Source organism: Equus quagga, chromosome 6 (assembly GCF_021613505.1).
Source record: "Equus quagga isolate Etosha38 chromosome 6, UCLA_HA_Equagga_1.0, whole genome shotgun sequence".
Classification (NCBI taxonomy): Eukaryota; Metazoa; Chordata; class Mammalia; order Perissodactyla; family Equidae; genus Equus; species Equus quagga.
The window spans coordinates 54,147,768-54,161,166 of NC_060272.1; the positions used below are offsets into that span (position 1 = coordinate 54,147,768).

Sequence of the window (13,399 nt, forward strand, 5' to 3'; positions counted from 1 at the left end):
AAAAAAAGTAAAAAATAAATAAATAAAATAAAAATAAACTGATAGGTGCAGCAACATGGATGAACCTCAAAATCATTATCCTGATGAAAAGAAACCTGATACACACACACAAAAAAAACCCAGACTATATCATTCTATTTATATAAAGCTAAAGAACAGGCAAAACCAATCTATCATGGTAGAAAAGAGAGCAGTGGTTTTCAGGGCAGGGTAGAGGGGAAGGAGCACAAGAGAACATTCAGAGGTAATGAAAGTAATCTTGGTGGTTATACAGGTTTATGAAATTGTCAAAATTAACCAAAACGAATACTTAAGATGTGTGCATTATATGTAAATTTTATCCCAATTCAAAAAGAAACAATAGTATGTGAAAAAATAAATGTTTTACTAAAATATTCATGGGTGAAGTGATACAATGTCTGGCATAGGTTTTAAATACTCCAGAACAAAAAAATGGGAGTCAAGGGGCTGGCCCAGTGGCATGATGGTTGGGCTCGAATGCTCCACTTTGGTAGCCCAGGGTTCACAGCTTCAGACCCTGGCTGTAGACCTACACATCGCTCGTCAAACCATGCTGTGGCAGCGTCCCACATACAAAAAAGAAGAAGGCTGGCACAGATGTTAGCTCAGGGACAATCTTCCTCATCAAAAAAAAAAAAAAAAAGGGAGTCAGGTGAAAGAAGACCCACATACATTGATAAATGTTGAAGATGAATGATAAATACATCAGGTTTATACTATTCTCTCTAGTTTTGTCTATGTTTGAACACTCACACAATGAAAAGTTAAATTATTCATGCATAAAGAAATGACTATATCTTACTGTAGTTCTGTGGCACAAGTTCTGGGTTCTTAGGAGTTTTCAACTTGTAGGATACATCTCCAATACTAACTGTATCACCTAAAAGAGAATAAGGAAACACAACCATTACAATAGACAAGTAAGAAAACCACACACTATACCTTTCACAGTGATTCTCCTGACCTACAGAGCAGGATGTTAGAGAAATGTAGCACACATTGTGTCAGGCACTATGCTCAAAAATGTCTGTTCAAAGCATAAGTTATATAAAGAAGTGAAGCATCAGTGAAATTCACATTTTAAATGATATGTTAGCAAAAAAGGTAAAGTACAATAAACTATATTAACCAGCATTATTTTCTCATTAATTGTAATACTAATAAAGTCAACAACAATAGACAAGAAAGCATTTTGTTGAAGATCATCCAAAGCATCCATAGGGTGGTATCTTTAACACATATCTGCAACCTTTTTACATCTTTATAAGTTCTTATTTTTATTATATACAACTTCAAGTTCTCCAGTAACACAACCCCAAAATTCAGTATTTCTAGGTACACACACAAAAAAAGTAAAGCCCCAGTGGTATACATGCCAAGAATCCATACATGAAACAAACAAAAGCTCTCAGTAACTTCTACACGGTTCTAATTTTTTAAAGTAACATTAATTACATTCATTTCTGGCTGATCTTCTAAAGTGCAGGACGAAACCAATCTCTGCTTTGCTCTCTCCAACAGCAAAACAGACTTATTGATACCATCTGCACCTGGAACTTCATTTGGAAAGGGTTCAAAGATGCTTAGAAAAAGTAGCTGTGCAAAACGAGTCTTTCCACATTGCCAGTTTTGAGCTAGTGAGGTATCCTGGAGACTAAAGGCCTTAAATCATGGTAATAACAACAGCCAACACTTGTTAGATGATTAGTGTCTTCTAAGTACTTTACACATTCCCAAAATAACCCTGTGAGACAACGACTTTACAAATGAGGAAATTTGTAAATCTGTGAAAAGTTTTTATAGATAAATAAATTTATCATAGGTATGTGGTAAATTAAGAGAAAAGTAGAAACATTGTGTAGAACACGGGCATACTTTCTAATAAAGATAACATGTATATTTAGAGTTCAGTTGTACAAATCAAAGGAATTTTCCTCTGAATTAGTCTAGACACAAGCTATTACTTATTGAGTAGTGGCTATTTGGCAAACACTGTAAAGACACATTATTTATGTCATTTTACTTAATCTTGGCTCTAAGTAACCCATAGTTCCTATGAGCTATTTCATATAATAGCTGTAACAAAAGCTCCATTTCAAACCAGCTTAGTAAAAAAAACCTTGGGGTTTCTGTTAGAGCAGTTATATGACATAGCTCACAGGAACCACGGGTTACTGAAGAGACCCAGACTCAGAAACCAGTCCACAGCATGACAGGGAAGGCAACAGGAAACACAGTCAAAGTCGCACCCCAGGATAATCTCACTGAGATACAGCCCCTGGCACCACCAGATCCACAGCAGGGGACACCATGACCAGAGAACAACTTTTTTCTCCTCAAACATTTCATTTTACTATTTTTCAAACCTGTCGAAAATATCTTCAGGATAAAAGATCTGAAGGAAAAATACCACTTTAAGTTGCAGAAATCATGCTTCTTCACCTTTAAAGTTTTCCGATACATCTTCAAATAATAAGGACGTGACCATAAGTAAACTGTTCCTGCAGCCTTTGCACAACTCGCTTATGATTCAAAGCCTTGGGCAGGGCATTTAACCAGCCAAGCCTACGTCATTACCCACAGCCTGGCTGCCGGGGAGCAGGTGGAAGAATGAGCTAACCACTGTGATTTCCAGAGTGGAGTCAGGGCCCTGCTTCCTCTCAAGACTCAGACAACAGGGGATTCCACTCCCCTCTCTCTCCCTTTCCCTTTCATCCCCTCACCTCCTCTCCTCAAGTGTCCTTTGCTTTTCTTTCTCCTCCCCAACTTCTTCACATGGGGTGCAGAGGCGTAGTTCTAGTCTCTTTTCCATTCTATCTACAGCCTCTCCTCGATGAGCTCACCCAGTTTTGTTTTAAGTGCAACTAATATATTGCTGGTTCTGAAATTTGTATCTCTAACCCAGACCTCAGAACTCCAAACACGGATATCCTAAGAGGCACCTTTAACTTAACATATTCAAAACTGAACTGATCTTTCCACCAAAATGTGCTCCACCCACAGTGTCCCCCAGTTCTACTGGCAACTTAATCCCTCCAGTTGCTCAGATCAGAAATCTTGCAGTCATTCTCAACTTTTCTCTCTTTCACACCCCAATCCATCAGAAAACTCCCATTCACTCTGTCTTTAAGATATATCCAGTGTTGTCCACTTCCCACCACATCCTCTACCACCATAACGCTGATGCTAGCCAGTTAGGGGTTTTCTACCTAAATGTATTTTGTCATTTAAACAGCATTATCGCCCACCTTCTAACAGATCTGTTTCAACCCTTGCGTTGCGCCCTACAGTTTATTCTCAACAGAGCAGCCATGGTGATCATAATAAAATAGGAATCAAGTAACGCCAGTCCTCTGCTCAACCCTCCCGTCTTTACAAAGGCCTAAAAAGCTATTTTTGATCTGGCTCCCCCATTTCCTCTCTGACCTCATCTCCTGCTAGTCTCCTCACTTAATCCACTCCAGCCACACTGGTCTCCTCACGACCCCTTGAACATGTCAGACATATACTCATTTCAAGCTTTTGAACTAGATTTTCTAACTGATTGAAATACTCTTCCTAAATATATCCATTTATCAATTAGAGTCCCAGCAAGAAACAGATGGTACATTCAAACTGAGTAACTGAGGAGAGCATAATAAAGGAACCACTTACAAAAGTGTGGGCAGAGTGTAGGAAAATCAACAAGGATGGTGCAATACCCTGGGACTGGCAATAACAGAAAGCCTGAAGGGGCAAGGGCAGAGAGCAAGCAAAGAGTGAATATATTCAGAAAGCCTCCTAAGAGGAGCTGGGACCCTTCGTGGAGGAACACAGCAAACCCATGGTGGTGACCTGGCAAGGAAGGAGACAGGGAATAAACATGAAGCAAAGCTGACAGATCTAAAAGTAGAAATAGACAAATCCAAAATCACATCCGGATATTTTAATATCTCTCTCTCAGTAAGTGATGGAAGAGCAGGAAAAAATATATAAGGATAGAGAAGTAAGGATTCTGCTTCTCAGCCTTTTGGCTAAGATCAAGTACAGAAATAAGGATAGAGAAGATCTGAAAAGACTATTAACCACTCAACTTAAATGACCTTTATGGAACACTACATCCAACAACAACAGAATACATATTCTTTTTAAACGTGCACTGAACATTCACCAAAATAGATCATAGGCCAGACAAGTCTTGATAAATCTCAAAGGACTGAAATCATACAAAGTATGTTTTCTGATCAAAATAGAATTAAACTAGAAATCAGTAACAAACAGGTAACTGGAAAATCTCTAAACATTCGGAAATCAAGCAATAGGCTTCTAAAAAACCCAAAAAAGAAATCACAATGGAAATTGGACTCATTAAGAAATGGAGCAGTGATCAATCCACCACGCCTGCTGTAGGCAAGCATTCATATGGGTTAGGCATTTGCCCTCCCTGCCTCAAAGGCTGAAGTTCTTGGCCAACTTCTGTTACCGTGCAATACTTTCCTGAGTCACCTAATCCATACGAATGGCGCAATTCTTATCTAAGCCTCAGTACAACTAAGCTTTAAATGTCTACTTTGGTTCAGATCTCTCTTCTGAGTTCCACACCTGTCAGAAGTCTGCAGGACACTTTACTTAGAGATTCCAGAGAGATCTCAACTTTAACACGAGAAAAATAGACCTCTATATTTTCTGTTGTGTTGTCCAACCAGCTCCACCTCTTAGATTCCTATCTCAGTAACTGATGCTTTATTCCCTCAGCCTGGAAGGCCTTCCACATCTCCCTCACACTTCTTTCCCTTACACAACTAGTCCTCAAATATCTTCATGTCCCCACTGAACCTTTCCTACTTTTCCTTTTGCATGATCTCTACTTCCCTAAAGTGATCACTCCATTCCCGTCTTTCTACTAGCATAGTATGTGATTAATGATTCTGTAATAGCATTTGTCACACTGTATTACAATTATTGGTTATGTTTCCTCTACAACAATGGTCTTTAAATTAAGAGACACAAACACTTTCCAAGGGTACAGAGCATGGCGGTCTTAAGGGGATCACAGTTTCCAGATCTCCGTTCCATGCGTTCTGCCCTAACACTGATCTGAATAAGAACTAGCCCTACAGGTTCTCCATCCCCACAGGCCCTTTTAGGAGCCCTTCTCCCACTTATTTCACTATGGTGTATGGGGCATTGCTCCAGGGTAGTACACAAACGGACATTTTAAATTATGGTTTAGGAGAAGCCTCCTTTAAAAATTATTCAAATCAACATAAATCTGCCTAGATATTGTTTTTCCATGTGTCATATTTTTCTGTTATATTTTTGGTGAACATTTGTTTTGTTTTACATGCCCAATATTCTTTCCCCTTTCTTTTGACAACAGAATTCCTCTCTCCAGGGCAGAACCCATCCCATTTGGTTTGAGTAGAGTTCATACCACTCATCCCAACCTTTACCCTGGCGACAAAACCCCCAGAAGTTCGTAACAGGAACCCTGCCAAAACATTCTACTCTCTGGCCACAATAATTGTTTTAGAGATGGGCACACGATCCAAGCTTGGCCAATAAGAGTTTTCACCAGGCTATTTGTCAGAGCTCACAGGAAAAGATGTTCTCTGGTCTTCTGACACTGTAAAGACAACAAAAGTGCGACTATCAGTTAGGCTATCACTGCTATCACTTATAGAAGGCCTACCAGACACTGAAACCAAAACAGAAAAAAAAGATCTAATAATGGAGAGTGGAAAGCAGGATGACCACAGGGAAAGGCAAAGCCCACACTCTGAAATTATTTGAGCATCCCCCATCTAGTGTAGCCTAAAGTCATTGGACCTCTCATCTATCTGAACAAAAAATGTGTTTTTCTGTGCACATTTCTGTCACTTAAAACCAAATAACTACTGACTAATACAATAATTTTTGTAAGGTAAAAGCAGGCAGAGCAAGTGTAACAATCCCTATTTTACAAAGAAAGTACACACTCAGAGAGAAATATGGAACATTTTGATCCCAAGAATATTCTGAAAACAAACATTTGAATCAGATTAATACTAGCATTTGTAAATTTTCATCAAGTAACTAGCTTTCAGAGCAAAATTCATTAAGCCACAAAAACTCCTTGATCAATTTTTATAGAGCATATTTTCACTTTTATTTAAACTATGATTTTATAGTGAAGATTTGATTTATCAATCACTTTTTTGGTGATATAGAATTTTACTAATTGCATCTTGTACAACTCTGTGTTTTCCTTTGTGGTCATCAGCATAGGTTGAATACCAAAAAGATTTTATTCTTTCCTCAAAGTTTAATCAATAACAAATTTTGCAGTATATAGCTTTGTCCGAGTTTTATCTTATATTGATAATTTCTAATAATTATTTAAAATGTTCATATGACTGATAGTTTTTATTTCATTCTTGGCTAACCCCAGAGAAATTTGGATATTTTCTTCAGATATTTCAAGGCTGTTCTATTGTCAAGATCTTTACCAATCTCAATAATGCTTTTCTCACTTAACATATTTAGGCACATCTGTGGTAGCCCGTCTCCTAAAATGTGCTTTTTAATGCTCTTAATCTCTCCCAAATTGTAAACAATGGATTATGTTAGTGAATATATACACTTTAGGACATGCAGTTCTATGAAATGTACTGACAATTCAATGACATAGCTTTGACAAAGAAGTTGGTTTAATTCAGGGTTTCTCAACAGCAGCGTTATTGACATTTGGAGCCACATAATTCTTTGTTATGAGGGGCTGTCCTGTGCATTGTAGAATGTTTACAGCATCAATGGCTTCTACCCACCAGAAACCAGTCGCACCCCCTTCCTCCTGAGTATGACCACCAAAAATGTCTTCAGACATTGCAGGGGAGGGGAATCACCCCTGGTTAAGAACCACTGGCTTAGCGTCACCATTTTTTTTTAACACAAAACTTACACCCAAGAGAAAAACAAATATATCAGCAATTTCCAGGTTAGTCTGCATGTTCCTAATACAGGTCTTCCTAAGGATTTATTCGGTTTCAACTGTAATGGGATTTTACTCCTTAACTCTTTAATACAATAACAGGGTCACAACGTCCTCAGGGTCAAAATAGCCTGCTGTAGGTTCAAAGTAGTTAATAATTTCCCCAAAGTTCAATACTAGTAAAATACAGAGCAAAGACCTGAACCATACTATAGTATTTCCCTTTACCTCACATTTCTCAGTGCAAACCAGAGTTCCATATTTCCCCTCCCCGAAGTCATTAATTCTATTGTAGACCAAGGATATAATCTTAAAATCACAGAAATGCACATAGAAGGATGTTTACTGCACTGTTCATATATTTAAAAATAGAGAAACTGAATATCCAAGAATGGGAAATTGGTAAAATAAATTATATAAATATATCAACTTAATACCTATTTAAAATGAGCACATATAACAGTATCTATCATAATGTTAATATGTTCACAATAATGGCTAAGTGAGAATAAATTAAAAAACATACATGATCCCATTTTTTAAACAGAAATTTGTATAAATAAGTAAATATTATATATAAAATCTGATAGGATTAACACCAAAAAGTTGACAATTATGAATTTGTGTGGGAGGATTATGTTTTAGAGGATTTTGCTTCTATTTTTCGCTTTTCTACAAGAACAGAGATTTCTTGTAAAAAAAAATTTTTAATATTTCTATAAATAAATTTATTTCATACACTAAAGTCATAAAGATAAAGCAATGAATCCCTTTAATGATGGCATTAAGTGACAGCACTAATTGTGTCATGGTGGATTTATACGGAGTTACATTTCCAGGTTTATCATTTGATCTTGATCTATGGTATAGCTGAACCTATTTAACATCAGAGTTCTACTGAACGCACCTGCCTGGCTCCCTCTTTGAAAACACTACAATAACCCTTATTGAAAACTTTGTCGTAGCTAACCTCTTTGTTCCTACAGCCAAGAGACACTACTACTAACTGAAGTGTCAAGAGATAATAAAGAATTTACAAATTATAGCTACTTAGACTATCTGAAGCAAAGGATAAAAAGCAGTGAGTTTGGGGATTTTTATTTTTAACACAAATGACCCTCTCTTCCTTCTACTTACCAGTGTTTATAAAGTCAACAAGGCAATTCCAGCCTCTCCTGCTCCGTCTCTGTATGAACTTTAACATAAGCCACTGAATGCTTATTAGGTACAAAATGTTGACAGGTACCAAAAAGAATATAAAGATAAAGAAGACATACATACAGTCCAGGAGAGATAAGAATATTATATAACTTGTATCTATTGTTTATGTACCTGTTGCTCTTTTTCCATACTAGAAAGCAAGGTCAATTACATGCAGAGAGGAGATTATGCGTTACTGGTCACACGCGTGAGTGAGGCTGAAAGCATCTTTCCAACTAAACTGTAATTAATTATGGCATACTGCTATTTGTGGTTTTCCATTTGTCTGGGTATGACCTCTGGGTTCAAAACGGGACACTCCAACCTTGATGGCCAACATCATGTCCCAGGGTAGCCAAGAGCTTGCCTCCTGTTTACCTGGCTCACAGCTGTTATTTGAGCCCAGATCTCTGATGAGTTCCCAGCTGCATTTATCCACAGTTGGAATAACTTCAACCCTGTGAATCTTTGCAGTGGCAAGGAAAGTAAGTTTAACACAATTTACTCCTTGTGGTGTGATCTTGCCAGAGTCAATGTCTGAGTCTAAGAAGTTAATACGTTGTCTGTAATGTGTCCATTTGAAGTAAAGCTTGTACTTTGATTTGCCAGACATAACACAAATTTTGAGGACATTTACAACTAATCACAAATACCTATATAAAAGATGTTAAAAATTCACATGCACGTGCATTTCTAATGTTTTTATAATCAACATTATTCACGCACAAAGAATAATTTTAATTTTTTAAAAAGTTCACATGAATTAACTCAATTCCATCTACCTACCCACATCGTTCTGACAGTTCTAAACTTAAAATGAACTGGTTTCATTTCTTGTAAAGCCAAGGAAACAGAATAACTCTCACATAGCTGAAAATATGTATACCAAGAATAATAAAGAAGCTAACTTTTATTGAACATTAATATGTGCCAGGAATCGTATTAACTAATTAAATCTTCATAACAATCGTATGGATATACTCTCCTTATCCTCATTTTATGGTTAAAAAAACTAGGCCACAACATTCAGTAACCTACCCTCAAGTCCTCATATCTAGACAGTGTAGAAATGGACTCCAACTCAGACCGTTTAACTCCAAAGCCCAAGTTATAAACTACACTACACTCCGACACTTGACCTCTGCCTTCTAGGACAAAGGAGTAAAAAGCGAAAAACTCAAAGAACAGGGGCTGGCCCCGTGGCCGAGTGGTTAAGTTCGCGTGCTCTGCTGCAGGCGGCCCAGTGTTCCATTGGTTCGAATCCTGGGCGCGGACACAGCACTGCTCATCAAACCACTGTAAGGCAGCGTCCCACATGCCACAACTAGAAGGACCCACAACGAAGAATATACAACTATGTACTGGGGGGCTTTGGGGAGAAAAAGGACAAAAATAAAATCTTTAAAAAAAAACTCAAAGAACAAAAAACAAAGAAATAAACAAACACCCTGTAAGTCACAATAACTGATAAAGGGGCAAAATTTGAAATCGCAACTCTATACAAGAAAACGAAAAAATTCATTTGTCCAGCGAATGAATGGATGAAATGAAAGGTGTGGGACTTAAACCGCTCATTTCCTGGCAAGGAAAATTATCTGGAGTGCAAGAGGTCGGGGTAAGGGAAGAGGAACAATGAAACCTTCAATTGCATAGTGAAAACCTCCCTTATTGTAAGCAACAATGACACTGACAAAATCTTGCCTAGAAACACTTTGCCATTCAAGAGCAGCAACAACATACATCTCTTCCCTTACCCAACACAAATGCTCTAACTCCAACACACAAAGAGAGAGTCCTGAAAACAGCTCAGGTAGAGCCAAACAACACTGAGCTTAGAAATCAGAGCGTGTGATTCTAACGCAGTCACCAGTTAGCTGTGGGATCACCAGCAAGTCACTTTTCCCGTCTAGGTCTTGATACCTCAATTGTAGAGTCAGGGGCTTTAATGAAGTTGAAAGAAAAACTCTTGTAAAACTTGGAAAGGTTCGTGGATATATGTCAAACATCGTGAACGATGGGTTCTTTGGCGAGAATGTACACTTCTAAGTCGCCATTAGCCCTCGCTGGAAGCTGCCACAAACCGGCTTCCAGGCCCTTTGGACTCAAGAGAGCAAGGTCAAGTCCAGCTTTCGACAGCCTCTGAAGGCTGCTGCATTACCCTCTGCGCGGACTATAATCCAGGTCAGAACTGTGGGGGTGAAAGCAGAGTGGGAGAAGGAGAAAGCACTATTCCAGGTCATCAGAAACCTTAGTCCAGTTCCCTCGGGCCACAGAAAAAGACACAGAGAGCGCGAGCGCCTTGCCCCGTGTTACACCGCAGTTAGCGGCAAGTGGAGAGCAGAACCTGATCCCGGCTCCCAGCGCAGCTGCAGCAGCAGGGAGGGAGCGGCGGAGGCGCTAGGGGCCCCGCGCGGATCGCAGGGGCTGCGGGGGGCCGGGGTTACCTGTGTCGGCCCCCGCCCCGGCGTGCCGCAGTCTGACCTCCGACCGCCGCCCGTCGCCGCCCGGCCTGCCCCGCACCACCTGCCGCAGGAGCAGCCGCACGCGCCGCGCGGCCGGGCTGCCGTGACCGCCCGGCGTCCCGAGCAGCAGGAGCCGGGATTGCATGGGGCCGGGCCGTTGCCGGGGACGGCGAGGGCGTCCGGGGCGAGCGGCGTCGCGGGCGGGCAGCGTGAGACGGCGGGACGAGGGGGACAGGAAGCGTCTCTGCGCCGAGTCCGCCGGAAACTGCTTCCCCCGACGCGGCCGCCTCCGCCGACTCGGGCCGGCCCGGCCCACGGGGGCGGAGGGAGCTGCGGCGCTCTAGCCGAGGAGCCGGCGCCGGGGGCGGACGCGGAGCAGGCGTGGCGGAGCGGGGGGTCGGGCTACCTGCTGACGGGGAGCTGCCCTCGCTCCTCGCCCTCCCTGCGACCCCCACGCCGACCTCCAGCCGTTCCCTTGTGGTTCTGTAACGACGGGTTTTAGGAGCGTTTGGTGCTGTGACCCTGCAGATGCTTTTACCGTCTTCATTTCTTGGTCAATGGCCCAGTCTTACTAGAGTGCGCTCTGCCGGTACGCCGCTTCAAATCCTTTCCAGAAACTGAGTAGGTATTCTCGAGATGGTGGGAACTTTCACCTGTCTTAATTCGTTGTAACCATACCAGTATTTTCATACGGTCCTTGAAAGCCTTACCCTGTATCTTTTTTCTACATGATTCCCCTCCCCCCCAAATTCTAAATGGAAAACTATCTCAGTGATATATAGAAATTGCCAAAATGTCAGAAAGGACCCAAATCAAGCACTTTTTCAGTCATTTCTGCAGTGCAAGAGTTATATAAACATAATTTACGTCTTTAGTAAGAGAAAAAAGTGGGACACTGGCTAAGGCTGCCTCCTTTTCATACATACCAAAAGCGGAAGTGGTCCTACCCGGAGCAGACTAAGCCTGATGTCATTATATTGCATCTCCAAAGAGTCATGAGTGAATGGACCCTGGCAAAATGTTTGAGTCAAGTTATACAAAACAAACATCAAACAAAAAGGATGCAGAAGACTTCGTTCACTTTCAGCTAAAGGCCCTGCTAATTCTAGAGTTGTCACTATCTTTGAATGTGTATGGAGCAGGTAGGTACCCTGTGCATAACGCTCAAAGCAATCGGGGCTGAGAAGAAAGTGATAGGAGGCTGTGAAAGACAAGCTGAGCTGGGTAATGCTTTGTGCGTCTTGCGGAGGACTTGGGCTTAGGGGATGAAGTCTGAAACAAGCTTCTAACCTAGTTGAGGACACAGTGAAAATAAAGGTCACCGTTTGCCTGGTGCGTTACAACATGGTTTCACATGTGTGTTCTCATGTAATCTTCCCGACAACCCTATGAGTCCACAAGGGGAAAATGACGTGAATATAGAGTGTAACAGTTTATAAAATGCTTCTCCCACTTTGAGTACATGCTGTGTGTCAGGCATTATGCTAAACACTTTAACGTGTTATCTCATTTCACACAGCAATACTTGGAGGGACTGTTATTATCTCCCCCTTTTTTTTTTTTTTTTTGAGGAAGATAAGCCCGGAGCTAACACGTGCTGCCAATCCTCCTCTTTTTGCTGAGGAAGACCGGCCCTGAACTAACATTTGTGCCCACCTTCCTCTACTTTATGTGTGAGACCCCTGCCACAGCATGGCTTGCCAAGCGGTGCATAGGTCCGCACCGGGCTCCGAACCAGTGAACCCTGGGTCACCAAAAGGGAATGTGCGAACTTAACCGCTGCGCCACCAGGCCGGCCCCCATCTCCCATTTTTTCCATATGAAGAAACTGAGGCCGGAAGAGTTAGGTACCTTGGTCAGGGCATCTCCATTTAATCTTACTAAAACTCAGTACACATTTCAAACAGTGGAATAACAATCAAAGTTAGTTTAGCAAAATAACTGATGTAAGCACTAAGGCCCTGGGGAGTTAAGACAAGGGGGAGAACAATACAGGTTAGAACATTCAATCATTCAACAGCATTTATTGAGCAGCTATTGTAGAAACAGTACCCTGCTAGGTACTATGTAGCAACGGGCTCACATCAAGTATAGGAGACAAACATACAAATAAAGAGTTACAATACAATGAGACATGTGTTTAGGATATTTAGATTCAAGGTGCTCTGGGGTGGAGCACTTCACCTGGGAGAAGTCAGTGAGGTTTCACAAGGAAAATAATGTTTGAAATGATTCTTGAAGGATATGCAAGGGTTTGTCACACTGAGAAAAGGGCAACTCATATCTGGCAGAGGGAAGAGCATCTACAAAGAGCTGAAAATACACGGCAAGACTGAGAAGCAGAGAGGGATTCACTATGTCTGGAGGTAAAGTACATGAGGTAGTTTGTAGAGATAAGGCCAGAAGGAGAAATTGGGACCATGCTGTATGCAAAGGAGAAGAGTTTGCACGTTAACCTCCAGGAAATGGGAAAATGGTGAAGATATTTTAGAGTGACTGATCTGCTGCAATAAGAAGGAAAATTTGAGCCAGCGAGAAGGCGGTACCTGAGCTTTAGCTTGAATGCTAGTTTAGATTTGGATTAACAAAGAAGAGAGATTTAGAGCATGAGCAGAGGCTTAGAGTCCTGGTAAGTGTGGTTAATTGATAGGGACAGTGAGACCAGCCAGATGAGGGGGTAGGATGTTTGGAGAGTAGAAGAAGGCATTGTCAGAGAGGGAGGAAAAGATTATAGAGTGAAGAATCTTGAATGGCTAGATGAAGAAGT

General features: G+C 41.0%; 1 protein-coding gene across 1 annotated transcript in view; it reads right to left on the reverse strand.

The window, feature by feature from the left end:
• The window catches only part of VWA8 (von Willebrand factor A domain containing 8), a 357,132-nt gene extending 346,232 nt beyond the window's left edge, over positions 1–10,900 (reverse strand). Inside the window, exons 1-2 of the mRNA XM_046664107.1 lie at positions 10,615–10,900; positions 824–901 (exon numbers count right to left, since the gene is read on the reverse strand). Of these exons, the coding sequence (XP_046520063.1) occupies positions 824–901; positions 10,615–10,777 (241 nt within the window). The 5' untranslated portion in view covers positions 10,778–10,900. The remainder of the gene's footprint in view (positions 1–823; positions 902–10,614) is intronic.
• Between the last annotated feature and the right edge of the window lie 2,499 nt (positions 10,901–13,399).